Here is an 11,952-nt window from a genome sequence, read left to right on the forward strand (position 1 = left end):
CAAATCTAAGTTTTATTTCTGCTGGAGTCATGCTGTTTGCTTTGCCTGGCCTGTCTGAAGCCAGTTGGGAGCTTCCAAGTGGCTCGCCCAGCAACCTCACTTTACAAAACAGGCCCTGAAGCCAGGTCGCAGGGGAGGCAGCCCAGCCTGGGGCCATTTTGTTTGAGAAGAACTGAGCTGGTGTATGAACCTGCCTCACGTACAAAGACCAATTTCAAGGTAGAAGGATGGACTTCAGATTCCAGGGACAAGCGTGTTGGGTCCTTTCTGGACAGGCCACTTGCCTGTGTGTGCCTGCTGGGCCCCAGGGGGCCAAGTGGAGCCCTGGGAGGACAGCTGCTGAGAACCGTTACTAATGGCAGGGACCCAGTGCCTGGAGGGACTGGAAACGCGCTAAGGACCACGGCTGGGGGAGGGAAGGGCTGCCCGGCTTAGGAACAGGCTTGGCTGCTGTTTTTATTTAGGAGGAGAGCAGGCGTGTCACGGGGAATGACCCAAGTCCAGCCTGGCCTATGCTCCCGGGGAAGGAGCACTGGCTGGACTCCGGCCCTCAGCCCCCGCCCGGCCCTGCAGTCGGTACAGGGCCTCGACCTGCCTCCGCTTCTCCTTGGCGCGGTTGATGGTCGTCCGGAAGAGCCTGCAGAAGAGCTGGATGGAGGGGGGCGAGTCGTCGTTGCCGGGGACGGGGTAGGTGATGAGGGTGGGGTTGCAGTTGGTGTCCACGACGCCCACCGTGGGGATGTTCATCTTGGCTGCGTCTCTCACGGCCACGTGGGGCTCAAAGACATTGTTGAGTGTGTGCAGGAAGATGATGAGGTCTGGCAGGCGGACCATGGGGCCCAAGAGCAGGGGGGCGTTGGTCAGCAGGCCACCCTTGAAGTAGCGTGTGTGGGCGTACTCGCCACAGTCCCGGGCCGTGTTCTCGATCAGATGGGAGAACTGCCGGTTGCGGCCCACGAACAGGATGATGCCCTGACGATAGGCCACGTGGGCGGTGAAATTCAAGGCCAACTGCAGGTGCGCAGCAGTCTGTTCCAGGTCAATGATGTCCTGGTCCAGGCGGCTCCCGAAGATGTACGGCTCCATAAACCTGCCGGAGACCCCACCGAGGCGAGAGTGAATGGGGCTCGCGTGGCCAACCCCACTGGCCCCTTCTCAGCCAGACCCACTAGCAACCCCCAGGCTCCTCTGGGGGGGCACTCGGGCAGGGAGGCCTGTGCCCTCCAGGGCCACACCTTCCCCAGGGCTGCACGATGTGCCGCCCCTTGCCGTGACCACGGACGGCAGTGAGGACCCCTGTCCCTTGAGTCACGGCTGGGAGTGGACAGGGCAGGCCTGGATAGCCGGCCACTTCCAAGGCTTGGACAAACAGCTTAACCCTCTGAATGTGTCCCTCATCACATGGGGATGCTAACAGAACTGCTCCCACGTGGACGTCTGGATGTTCAATCTTTGTGCCCAGTGCTCTGATTCAGCGGTCGCTTCTGTCATTATGACTGTTGTGTTTGAGGCTTTTCGACCCAGGTCCCTCTGAGGCTGGGCTGAGGGACCGACAAAGCAGAGGGGGTGCCCTGGGCCAATGTGTGAGGGGTTGGGGCAGGGCCAGTCAGGCCTGGGAGGGGAACCCCGAGGGCAGGGCCCCGCTGCTGGCCCTGGGCAGGGGGTGGGGTCAGGAGAGACTCCCCTGCTCCTCAGCAGCTCCCTCGTCCTCCCTCAGGTCTGGATTCTGTCCCTTCCTCTCAGCACACTCTGCCCAAGGCACCCACGACCTCCCTCCTGCCCTCACCTCCCAGGGCTTCTCAGCAGCATCCCGCAGCGGACCACACCCTCCCGCACTCCCTGCTCCCCAGCCACACGGCCTCTTCCTGGACTCCGAAACGTCTGGATGCCCAGGGCTGCCGCCCCCGGGACCTCCTCTCTTCTCGACCCTCCTCTCCAGATGCTCCTACATGTCCCACTGATGTGGTGGCGCCCCAGCCCCAGGCTGCTGCTCCTAGTTGCTGTGTGGCATCTGCACTGGAGTGGCCAAAGGGTCACCCCTCACAGGACCCAAGCTCCTGATGTCCCCCAGGCCTCCCTTTGTTTTGGTCATCCCGGTAAAGGACAGTGACACCTGCACCGTGTTCTGCCCCACCTGGCACCTCCACCCCTGGAGCCCCGGCTCTGCTCGCAGTGCCTCCCTGCCATCTACACCCCTCCCTCCCTGACCTTCCGCCCCCCCTCCAATCCAGCCTCAGCGGCCAGAACCACCCGTGAAAAGATCAGGCCACTTAACAGCTCCTCTGCGTGAACTCGGTGACCTCGAGATGCAGTGGCCGGGCCAGCCCCCTCACCTTCTCCTAGTCCACGAGCCCGGCTGCTGGCCTTTGTCTGTGAACCTGCCAGCAGCAGGTCCGTCCCCACCTAGGGCCCTGAGCCTCACTCCAAGGTCAGTGGTCCAGCGCACAGGGCCCTGCAGCGTCTGAGGATAAGCTCCTGCCCTCCTCGGGACTCGGTGACCCCATGGGAGGAAGAGGGGGCTGTACTCAAACTGACACACGCCACTACAAAGGGTGGCCTTGGACCCCAAGGCAGGAGAGCCCCCTGCCCCAGGGGAACCACCACTCAGCCAGGGCTGGCATCTACCTGTGCCGACAGCCCGCTTTGTGTCCCAGGTGCACCCGGGCGTCAAAGAGACTTCTCACGGAAAACAACTCCTTGACGTTGAAGAAGTCGGAGTGCTTGAGGGGCTCCCTGAGGATCCTATCGTTGAGGCCTAGGACAGGGAGGAGAGGATGCTGTGGTCTCCCGCTCCTCTGCTCCCAACCCTCCAGGGGAGGAGAGGCCCCGAAGCAGGTGCCCAGGGCCACCGGGTCTTTTCAGGAGCCTCGGGGCAGAGGCCGGGCTCTGACCACGGCTTTGCTCCTGGGTACACCCCGTCAGTCCTCACTGGGAAAGGAGTCCCAGTGCTGCACCACGGTGGTCTCTCCCACCCACCCGGGGGCGGGTGCAGGCCCGGGCCCCGTTCTCAGCTGGGCGGACGACCGAGCTGCTCAGAGGGCGGGGTCAGAGTTGGGACCCATGTGGGGTGGCTCCGGGCCCGCTTTAAGCGCGCGCAGCACCCAGCTCGGGGGCCGCCCCTCCTCCCTCCCTCGGCCGGACCCCTCCGCGAGGGCCCTCAGGCCTCCTGGGGGCCGGCGTTTCAACCCAAACCGCGGAGGCCCGGCGCGTCCCTTGGACCCCACGCCGGTCCGGAGAGCCTCACCGCTGTCGCCCTCGGGATCGCTGACGGCGGGGGCCGCGGCGCTTCCCAGCGTCCTGCCGCTCGGCCGGGCCGGCCCGGGGGTCGTCCGCGTGAGGAGCTGCGGCCTGGGCCGGACACCTGCGGAGAGAGGCGACTCGTGGCGCGCGCCCGCCTGCGGCCCGTGACCCCCCCCCCTCCGGTGCTCGCGCCCGGCCCGGGCAGCGTGCCTGCGGGCCCCGGGAGGAGGGTCCCGGCCCCGCGCCCGCCCCCAGGCTCCCCGGGCGCGCTCACCCGCGCGGAGCAGCCGGGGCAGGGCCGGGCCGGGCGGCATGGCGCGGACGCGGCGGGCGGACACGGCCGGGCGCGCGGTTCCCGGAGCGGCGCTTCCTTCCGCCGCGGCCCGCGCCGCCGCCGCCGCCGCACCGCCGCCTGCAGGCCCGGAGGGGCCACTGCGCGCCCGGCCGTGTCCGCCCCCGGGGCCCCGCCGGCCGCCCCGCCCCGCCCCGGGCGCCCCCGCCGGCCGCCCGGCTCGGAGCGCGCGCGCCGTCCTGGGGCCGCCCGGGCCGGGGCGAGTGCGGGGCCTGCGGGGCACGTCCCCTCGCCCTGTCCCCTTTTCCAGAGTCCTCGCCCCGACTCTGGCAACAGCGCTGAGGGCGGGCCCCTCGCGCCCCAGCTCGCCCCCTCCCTGCACAAGGCGCGGCGGCCGAGGAGGCCCACGAGCCGTCCCCGCGGGAACCCGCCGGGCGATGGGGACCCTCCTCGCGTCCGGCCAGTCCAATACAACGTCTCGCTCTCCAAAATCGTTTTTAATTTTTAAACGATATTTGGCTTAGGAAGACTCCATAAAGTTAGGCAAATCTGGAGTCTAAATTAAGACTCCGGGTACTGGGGCATGTCCCGGGGTCACGGAGAACGCCTGGCGGCCACAGTACGATCAAATCGTGGCTTGCCGAGCGGCCTCGGAGAAATTTAACTCCGGCAATTTGTGATGAAGTCTCAGCACCTGGGGTCTCATTTGCCCCGGAATCCGCTTTCCTCTGCGTTTAAGAAAATGTTCCCGTGCGTCTGGCGCAGGATGAGCGCTGATAACCGAAAGATGCCATTGGACCGCGCTGGGTGGGCGCCGAAGGCACCTCGGGTACCCAGCACCACAAGACCAGGAAGTAATCCATCATCCCGGGCCAACCCAGGCGCTTCCTTACTCTCCCTGGAAGGTTCTAGACCTCCCATTTCAGCCCCAGGGGCCGGCAGGGGAGCCCTGGCCTGGCAGGCGCAGCGCCTTTAAGGACCCGACCTACCGGTCAGGTGACCAGGCCGTCGCTTAGCAACAGGACGCCGCGCCGACCCGCGGGGCCCCGGCTGCGGAGAGGCTGTTTCCTGCCTTCTCTTTCTTCCCCGACTCAGCAGCTCGGGTGGACGGAGGCGAAATGTCGGACGGGAACCCCCAAGAGTGCGCCGAGCCCGTGGAGGCCAAGGCCCAGGCCCCCCCGGAGAAAACCAGCGACTACTACTGTGTACACGAGGACCTGCCGGTCAGGTTCAACAACCCCGCGTGGTTTCGGGGCTACAGGTGAGGACGGTGGAGCCCCGTGAGGGTCTACCTGGCATACACAGACGAGAGTGGCCCCCTGGTCCAGCGGGCAGCCCATCTAACCCTGCATGCGAGAGTCCCCCAGGTCCCAGCCTGCCCTGGCACCCCGGTCCAAAGAGGGTCAGCTATCAGCCACCAAATGAGCTGCCAAAGTGACATGGAAGGCCTGGGACACCAGCGAGTGGGCCTCCTGGAGGTGCAGGGGGGCGGTGGGTGATCATCCCCTCCCACTCCGGGAAGTCGCAAAACCCAGCTCTGGTCCCAGCTCCCCCGCTTCGGGGCAGGGTAAGTCTCCTCCCCTGTCTAGGCTGAGAGGACCCTCTGCAGAAGGCAATGGGCAGCACCTCTGGCGGCACGCTGCTGGTCAGTGAGCTGTGAGCATTCCAGCGACTGCAAACTCTAGGACACGGGGGTCGGGTGGGGGTGCCTTCCCCGCCCTCCCTCCTGTAGTCCCCCTGCAGCTCTGTAGTGTGGGGTCTGGTCTGGTCCTCATTTCCAGGAGAGGCCATTGGGATGGAGAAAGTCAGCATCTTGCCCCAGGTCTCATAGTTAGCGTGAAGCAGAGCTGGGGTGTCTAAACCCACAGGCCACTCAGTTAAGCTGCTTGACTGGTAGTGTCACTGTTAGAGACTGCAGGGAGGTGTTCTCAGGGAGGCCCAGAGGTAGAGGGGCCGCCTCGGGGGGCAGGGCCTGGAGGCTGAGCCACCGCTGCCCACCCACCCAGGAAATGACAGTGTGGGCCCGGGCCCCGCTGTGGCTGAGGGCCGGCACCTCCCATCTGGGAGCTCTTCAGGGCTTTGGCCTGCCTTGGGGAAGGGCAAGGGCAGAGGTGAGCACAGGGGTGGGGGATGCCAGCCCTGCTCACCACGGGAGCCCACATGCGCGGCCGCATCGGCAACGCCAGGCGTTTCCAACCAAGCTTCACCACCCAGACTCGAAGGCTGTGGCGTGGGCAGAGTTAGATGAATGAAGGGAAATAGGGTCTGCTTCTCATCTCCCAGGAGCAAGGAGCCCGCCTCAGTGTACAGGACCAGTAACCAAACTTACGGGAGCCGCGCCCCCACGGTGCATGAGATGCCGGTAAGCAAAGGGGGGCCGTGTGTGCAGGCGGTGTCTCCGGGACGAGGCCCAAACCCTGGGCTTCTCAGAAGGGCCACGCATCATGGGGCGGTGGGGAGGGGCCCAAAGTTCCAGCATCACGAAAGGGGAGGGTACCCTCAAGTGCTTTTGGAACAAGGCATGGTAGAAATAAACGAACGAATGAATTTAGCAATGAAATGTTTACAGGTGAAAACAGTGCGGTAGACTGGCTGGTGGCGTGCCACAGGCTGGCCCTGCTCACACAGACACACAGCCAGCTTCTGCGGCTTAAGGCAGTACGTTTTGAGGCAATACATGAGGAACTGTTTTCTTTGTGGAATGATACTGTATTTTATGAGAGATTAACCTTTGACCTGAAGAGGCCGGCTGGCCGATCGCACAGGTCGCGAGTCGGTGGATGCAGGAGTCTGCGCCTCTGGGGAACCCCAACCCCTTTTGAGATGGACCTCGCACTCCAGGGGGCCCTCCTAGAACCCCCGGACAACCCTGCTGGGTCCAGCTGGAGGGCCAGAGGGGCCAGTGTACGCATCCCCTGGGTACCCAGGACAGAAGGGCCACCCACTTTGGGGTGACAGTCTTGTTGTTTGTTCTTCTGGAGTATTCATCATTTTAAAAGATCTGGAAAATTGTTATTTACTTGTTTTGCATGGGAGATAGAGCGCTCATGAGAAGGAGATTATTTACCTAGGAAGTTTCTAGAGCCTCTGAAGGTCACTCTCCCAGAACTGAATGATTCCAGATTTTCCCTGGGGATGAGGTATTTCCGCGGAAAAGACCAACACATTCGCTCACTAGCATGGGTCCCAACGTTGGCTTTTATAAGAAAGACCTTGAGAGAAGGTTCGCCTTGTGAGCAGCGGGGTTGGCCCCGCGCTGGTCCTTCCTGGCGCTCCTGAGGAGGTCAGGAGGGCTTCCTGCCGCCTCTCCCCCTGCGTCTGGAGCCCGGCTGTCAGTTTCTTGACCTGAGTGTGGTTGTGAGACTCATTGAGCAGCTCTGAGGGTTTACTTCCACGTGGTAACAGAAAATAATGATGCTTTGTTTGCATTTAGAGAAATATGCTGAAGGCTGCTATTCTGTGTGATACTGTACTGGTGGGTATATGTCGTTATACACTGGTCAAACCCACGAGTGTAGGCACAACCAGTGACCCCTAACTACACTGTGGACTTTAGTTAATAATAACATATCGATGTTGGCTCAGCTGTAACAAATGTACCAATGAATGCAAGCTGCCCCGACGAGGGAAGCTGTGTGCTTGTGCGGGGGGCTGGGGGGGGTACTGTGCTGCCCAGCTTGTCTGGAGGCCTAGACCGCTCTGAAAGATAGAGTCTATTGAAGAAAATGCACGGAAGCCATTTCTCTCTCCACTTGCTTCCTGCCAAGGAGACAGAACGCCAGGCGACCTGCTTGGCACGAGGCAGCCCTAAGCATAGTTCCCAGTCCAGCATCACATGTCTGGCAGCCGCCCCGGCCACTGAGGTCCGAAATCTCAGGGTCACCTGATGATGCTGTGTTGCTGGACTAATTCCTCCTGCTGGGTGCCTGCACACACTCGTGGCCTCATCTGTGTCCTCCCCACACCCCCACCTCGCTACAGGGAGGCAGAGCAGACGAACACGGCTGGCACGGCGGCCCGTGTGGAAGGGGCAGTGTGTACATAGGAGTTCTCCACTTTGTGTTTATTTTAAATTTTCAATAATAAGTTAGAAAAACAGCAGGCAGGGAATAACCTTTTTCTCACTAGGGCCGCCCCTCCCCAGACCCCTTGGCTGGTGGGGTGTGGGCATCGGAATTTCCTTCAGGACCTACAGAGGATTCTAATATATTGGTCAAGGTCGCAGCCCACTGATGGTGAGGTTCTCTCTTTTCCACAGAAGAGGAAACTGAAGTTCAGAGAGGTCCAGTAACTGGCCCTAGTGGCACAGTGGGTAGAAGCAGAACGGGGGGAGCTTTGGGCCCGACCCCAAGTGAATGTTCATAAGCACACCCAGGGGATCGATCTTCTCTCCATGTGAAAGAACATGATCAGTAATTATTCCCGGACATCAGGCATGAATCGGGAGGCTCCGGGGCCAACCAGGCCATCCTGCCTACTTGGCTTCTCTCTTCCTAGGAATGGAGATGACATTTCCTTACAAATTCTTATTTTTCTTCCAAAAATACCTAACGACTGATTGTGGAAGAGTATTATAATACATCATTAATCCTTGTGTTCCCTTTTCACTTCCAGAAAGTATTTTATCCAAATTCGAATAAATTTTCCAGACAACTTGCAGCAGGTGGAATGTTCCAGAACAATACTTTCAACGTCTTCATGGAGAAGAGCATCGTGACGGGTCCCGACAACTACATCACCTCCTACGACCGGCTCAACTTCCACCCCAGTTACAACGTCAACAAGCCGTCCATCTGCCACTGAGGGCGGCTGGAGAACCACTCCCGGGTCCCGACTCCAGCAGTGGCCACCTGGAGAAGTGTCATCCCGGATCTTTGATAATCTGCCCAACTGTAAAGATGCGGCCTTCAGCCTTCAGTGCTTTCCCTGAAAGTATTTTTCCTCTCTAGATCAGAAAAGTATGCAAACGGGGCTGTAATGTCCTGCTTTCTCTATTTTACATCTAGATGGAAAAGATGCTCACGCTTGAGTTTCCATTAAAAGTGCTGCCACACCCTGAATCCCTGACACATCTGTATTCCAGGCGCAGGCCTGTGTGAGTCGGGGGACCCCCATCGCGGCCCGAATGCCCAGAATGCCTGGATAACTCCACCTGCGTCTTTATTTGAGAGCCATTTCTATGCTCATGACAAGTTATGGAGAGGTTTCCTGTCTCTCCAAAGCACCCTGGCCAAAATCTGCACAAACACACGAGGCCGTGGCCAGAGGGGATGATGCCCTGCGGGGGGCATGGACCAGGGCTGGGCCAGGAAGGGGGAGAGCAGACCCCGTCAGGAAAACTCCAGGCTGGGGCAGGCGGGGGCCACTACCCACCCCGATTCATGAGGCGACGGTACACGTGGAGTGACAGTGAACATCCTCTGGCCACGAATAAGGGCTCAGGGCGGGAGGCAGAGCAGATGAACACGGCTGGCACGGTGGCCCGTGTGGAAGGGGCGGTGTGTGCATGGGAGTTCTCCACTTTGTGTTCACTTTAAATTTTCAATAAAAAGTTGAAAAAAAAGCAGGCAGGGAATAACCTTTTTCTCAGGTGGGGGTAATAACTCCATTAAGTGGATTTTTATCTCTAAGTGGTTAGTCCTCAATCAGTGTTCACTGTGGTCTCGAGGGTCCTTAAGAAGAACAGTTCTCTGTGACAGCCTGCATCTTTCAGACATAGACTCCCCACTTCCTTCATGAGAGCAAGACGCGCTCATTGCAGGGCGTTTGGAAAGGGCTGAAACCAGACGGAAGAAATCACTGTTGCAGACCATTGATGATACCTTGTTTACAGAGATTTTACCCAAAGAGATTTTACTCACATACAAATTGGGGAGAAATTAAACACCATGATGGGTTATTTCTTCATTATAAACATTTTATTATTAATACACAAAAGTAAACATTTTGGCCACATTCTTAATGTCCAATTTGCAGTGGAAATGGTTTCCAGAGAAAATCAATATACTTTTTTAAGATTTTATTTTTTTTCTTTTTTGCCCCAAAGCCCCCCAGTACATAGTTGTATATTCTTCATTGTGGTTCCTTCTAGTTGTGGCATGTGGGACGCTGCCTCAGCGTGGTTTGATGAGCAGTGCCATGTCCGCGCCCAGGATTCGAACCAACGAAACACTGGGCCGCCTGCAGTGGAGCGCACGAACTTAACCACTCGGCCACGGGGCCAGCCCGAAAATCAATATACTTAATAAAAAGACACAAAGCTGAGCCTGAAGAGAGGTGTCTGTAACGTCCTTCTCCTTAGCTGGAAAACCGGCAGAGATTCCAGGCATCAAACTGAAAATTAGTTTTTACAACGCTTCATTAAAAATACCAAAATACAGGGCCAGCTGTGTGGCCTGGTGGTTAAGTTTGGTGCATTCTGCTTTGGCGGCCTGTGTTTGGTTCCTGGGTGTGGACCTACACTACTTGTCAGCGGCCATGCTGTGGCAGCGACCCACATACAAAAAAGAGGAAGACTGGCAACAGATGTTAGCGCAGGGCGAATCTTCCTCAGCAAAAACAAACAAACAAACAAAAACCACTCCGCCCAAAATACCAAGAATCCTTCTGTTTGGCCTCTGTTGAAATAAAAAAAAAAAGAAAAAGAACGCCTTATCAACCAAACTCACTAAAACAACTGAATTCCTCCCTTGGCAGCTGACTGTGGGGCAGGTTAACAGCGCCATGGAGGATAAAGCCATCAGGCCGAATAACTGTTTTCGCCTCCTGACTCAGAGCAGCTGAGCACCTGCCCGGTGCAAGGAGACAGCTTCCGTGGAGCCAAAGGCACGCAAGAGGCCACGAACCCGGACAAGACCCCCGTTCTCTGCTGTGGGCGCTATCCAGGCTCGGGCTGGGGGCATCAGTCTAGCCCGAGTTGACCAACGAAACAGATGCCAAGCTCGCTGGGCTCGGAGAAGTTAATTCCGGCACCATAATCAGGCAGCGAGTGCCTTAGTGGGCCGCAGCCAATAAACTGCAGCTTCTGCAACAGCTGCTGATGAGTTGATGTAAAGTTAGACTCTGCATTTATTCCACATGAAATAAGTGTCTGCAAAGATGGAAAACAGAAATACCTTTGCTGCATACATGCCCATCTTCCCGGGAACTCAGTGACCGTCTCCGGCTCAAGCTGCCATCCCCGTGTCCTGGCGCCTGGGCCCCGGGAGCCGTGCGCGGTGGCCGTCCTCCTCTCCATCGTCTGCCGTCTTGAAGTTTTCAAAGGGCTTTGATGTCCTAGGGTGAGTCAGACTTCTGTACGTCTGTTTTCAGATGGGAAAACTAGGGTCCAAAGGAGGCGCCCGAGGCCGGTCCTGGGCTCGACTCGCCTTGGGGGATGTCCTGGGAGGGGCGAGGTCATCAGTCTCTGACCCCACAGACCTGGCCCTAACTTTCTACGTATTTGCACAAGTCATGCAGGATCTCCAGTGATTTATAAATTTCGTGAACTTTATCTTTTTAACATATTTTCAAGCTGGGATCTTTGTGTGTTGACGGGAAAAGAAAAGTTTAGATTGACAGGTCTAAGTGAGCACTGTGAGAACCTGCTTTGCGTCTGGTTATGGCGAACGGAACAGATGGTTGAAGTGGAAGGAAAATGACACCCCGTCACCATTCTGACCTTTGCACTTGGTTCTTTCAGTCGTGAATCCCATTAGAACAGCTACAGAACAGGCGATGGAAGCATTTAGCGTGACAAACACCGTTTCCACCAAGTATTAATAAAGCGCACGGCAATTCCTGAAACGTCTCCTTGTCCGTGAGCAGGTCTTTGCTTTATCTGGCCTTTTTATTCCACTCTGAAATGAAACGCTGAAAAGTAAATTTTCATAACACTTTCCTAATCGCTTAATTTAGATGCTGGGTTGGCTTAAAACCATTAACTTCTCACTCGAAGTATATTTTTGTTTACATTTCTTTATTTTTATCAGTCACCTTTTAACTGTAGTCAATTAGAATAAACAGTTTCAAATATACAGTAAAATATATTGACATTGAAAAAAAAAGTCTCCAGGTCCAGCACACGAAATGCCAGGAGCCGTAGACATTCTGCGACCATTGCTCGGTCCCCGTCCCCAGCAGCCTGGCCTGGCGTGAACCCGGCTGTGGTCTGCAGATACCGACCACAGGATCTGTGCTCTTTACCCGCCCTAAACGGGCCCCTCAGTTAATTTCGGGGAGGGGGCATCAGGGTGGCAATACCTCTTATACGTTCATGTGAGGAGATGAGGTGCTGGTATTTAAATTTATTGCCTGACTTCCCACGGCAAGTGTATCTCAGGTTGGAAAAACCTGCCATCTGACAGTTCAGACTCTGAGCAAGAGTGAGAAGGACTTCCCCCACGGAAGACCCTCCTCTCTGTGGACGAACATCGAACATT

The 11,952-nt window shown here is 57.8% G+C and overlaps 2 protein-coding genes across 2 annotated transcripts; one reads left to right on the top strand and one right to left on the bottom strand.

The window, feature by feature from the left end:
* Window positions 1-431: 431 nt before the first annotated feature.
* On the bottom strand, window positions 432-3,632 carry MRPS2 (mitochondrial ribosomal protein S2). The gene is made up of 4 exons (XM_070518401.1): window positions 3,515-3,632; window positions 3,245-3,361; window positions 2,626-2,755; window positions 432-1,090 (listed from the first exon to the last, which is right to left on the bottom strand). The coding sequence occupies exons 1-4, from the start codon at window positions 3,552-3,554 to the stop codon at window positions 511-513; spliced, it is 867 nt and encodes a 288-aa protein (XP_070374502.1). The 5' UTR covers window positions 3,555-3,632; the 3' UTR covers window positions 432-510.
* A 120-nt stretch (window positions 3,633-3,752) lies between these two features.
* On the top strand, window positions 3,753-8,592 carry PIERCE1 (piercer of microtubule wall 1). Its single transcript, XM_070518407.1, has 3 exons — window positions 3,753-4,793; window positions 5,816-5,894; window positions 8,147-8,592. Exons 1-3 carry the CDS (start codon window positions 4,651-4,653, stop codon window positions 8,333-8,335), a joined length of 411 nt encoding a protein of 136 aa, XP_070374508.1. The 5' UTR covers window positions 3,753-4,650; the 3' UTR covers window positions 8,336-8,592.
* Window positions 8,593-11,952: the final 3,360 nt, after the last annotated feature.

This window comes from Equus asinus, chromosome 10 (assembly GCF_041296235.1).
Source record: "Equus asinus isolate D_3611 breed Donkey chromosome 10, EquAss-T2T_v2, whole genome shotgun sequence".
In the NCBI taxonomy this organism is placed as follows: Eukaryota; Metazoa; Chordata; class Mammalia; order Perissodactyla; family Equidae; genus Equus; species Equus asinus.

Coding starts and splice junctions, on each gene's coding strand:
- MRPS2 (XM_070518401.1), bottom strand. CDS start 3,554: ATGCCGCCCGGCCCGGCCCTGCCCCGGCTGCTCCGCGCGG. Junction 3,362..3,514: donor GCCCCGGCTGCTCCGCGCGG/GTGAGCGCGCCC, acceptor CTCTCTCCGCAG/GTGTCCGGCCCAGGCCGCAG. Junction 2,756..3,244: donor CGATCCCGAGGGCGACAGCG/GTGAGGCTCTCC, acceptor TCCCTGTCCTAG/GCCTCAACGATAGGATCCTC.
- PIERCE1 (XM_070518407.1), top strand. CDS start 4,651: ATGTCGGACGGGAACCCCCAAGAGTGCGCCGAGCCCGTGGAGGCCAAG. Junction 4,794..5,815: donor GCGTGGTTTCGGGGCTACAG/GTGAGGACGGTG, acceptor CTCATCTCCCAG/GAGCAAGGAGCCCGCCTCAG. Junction 5,895..8,146: donor CCACGGTGCATGAGATGCCG/GTAAGCAAAGGG, acceptor TTTCACTTCCAG/AAAGTATTTTATCCAAATTC.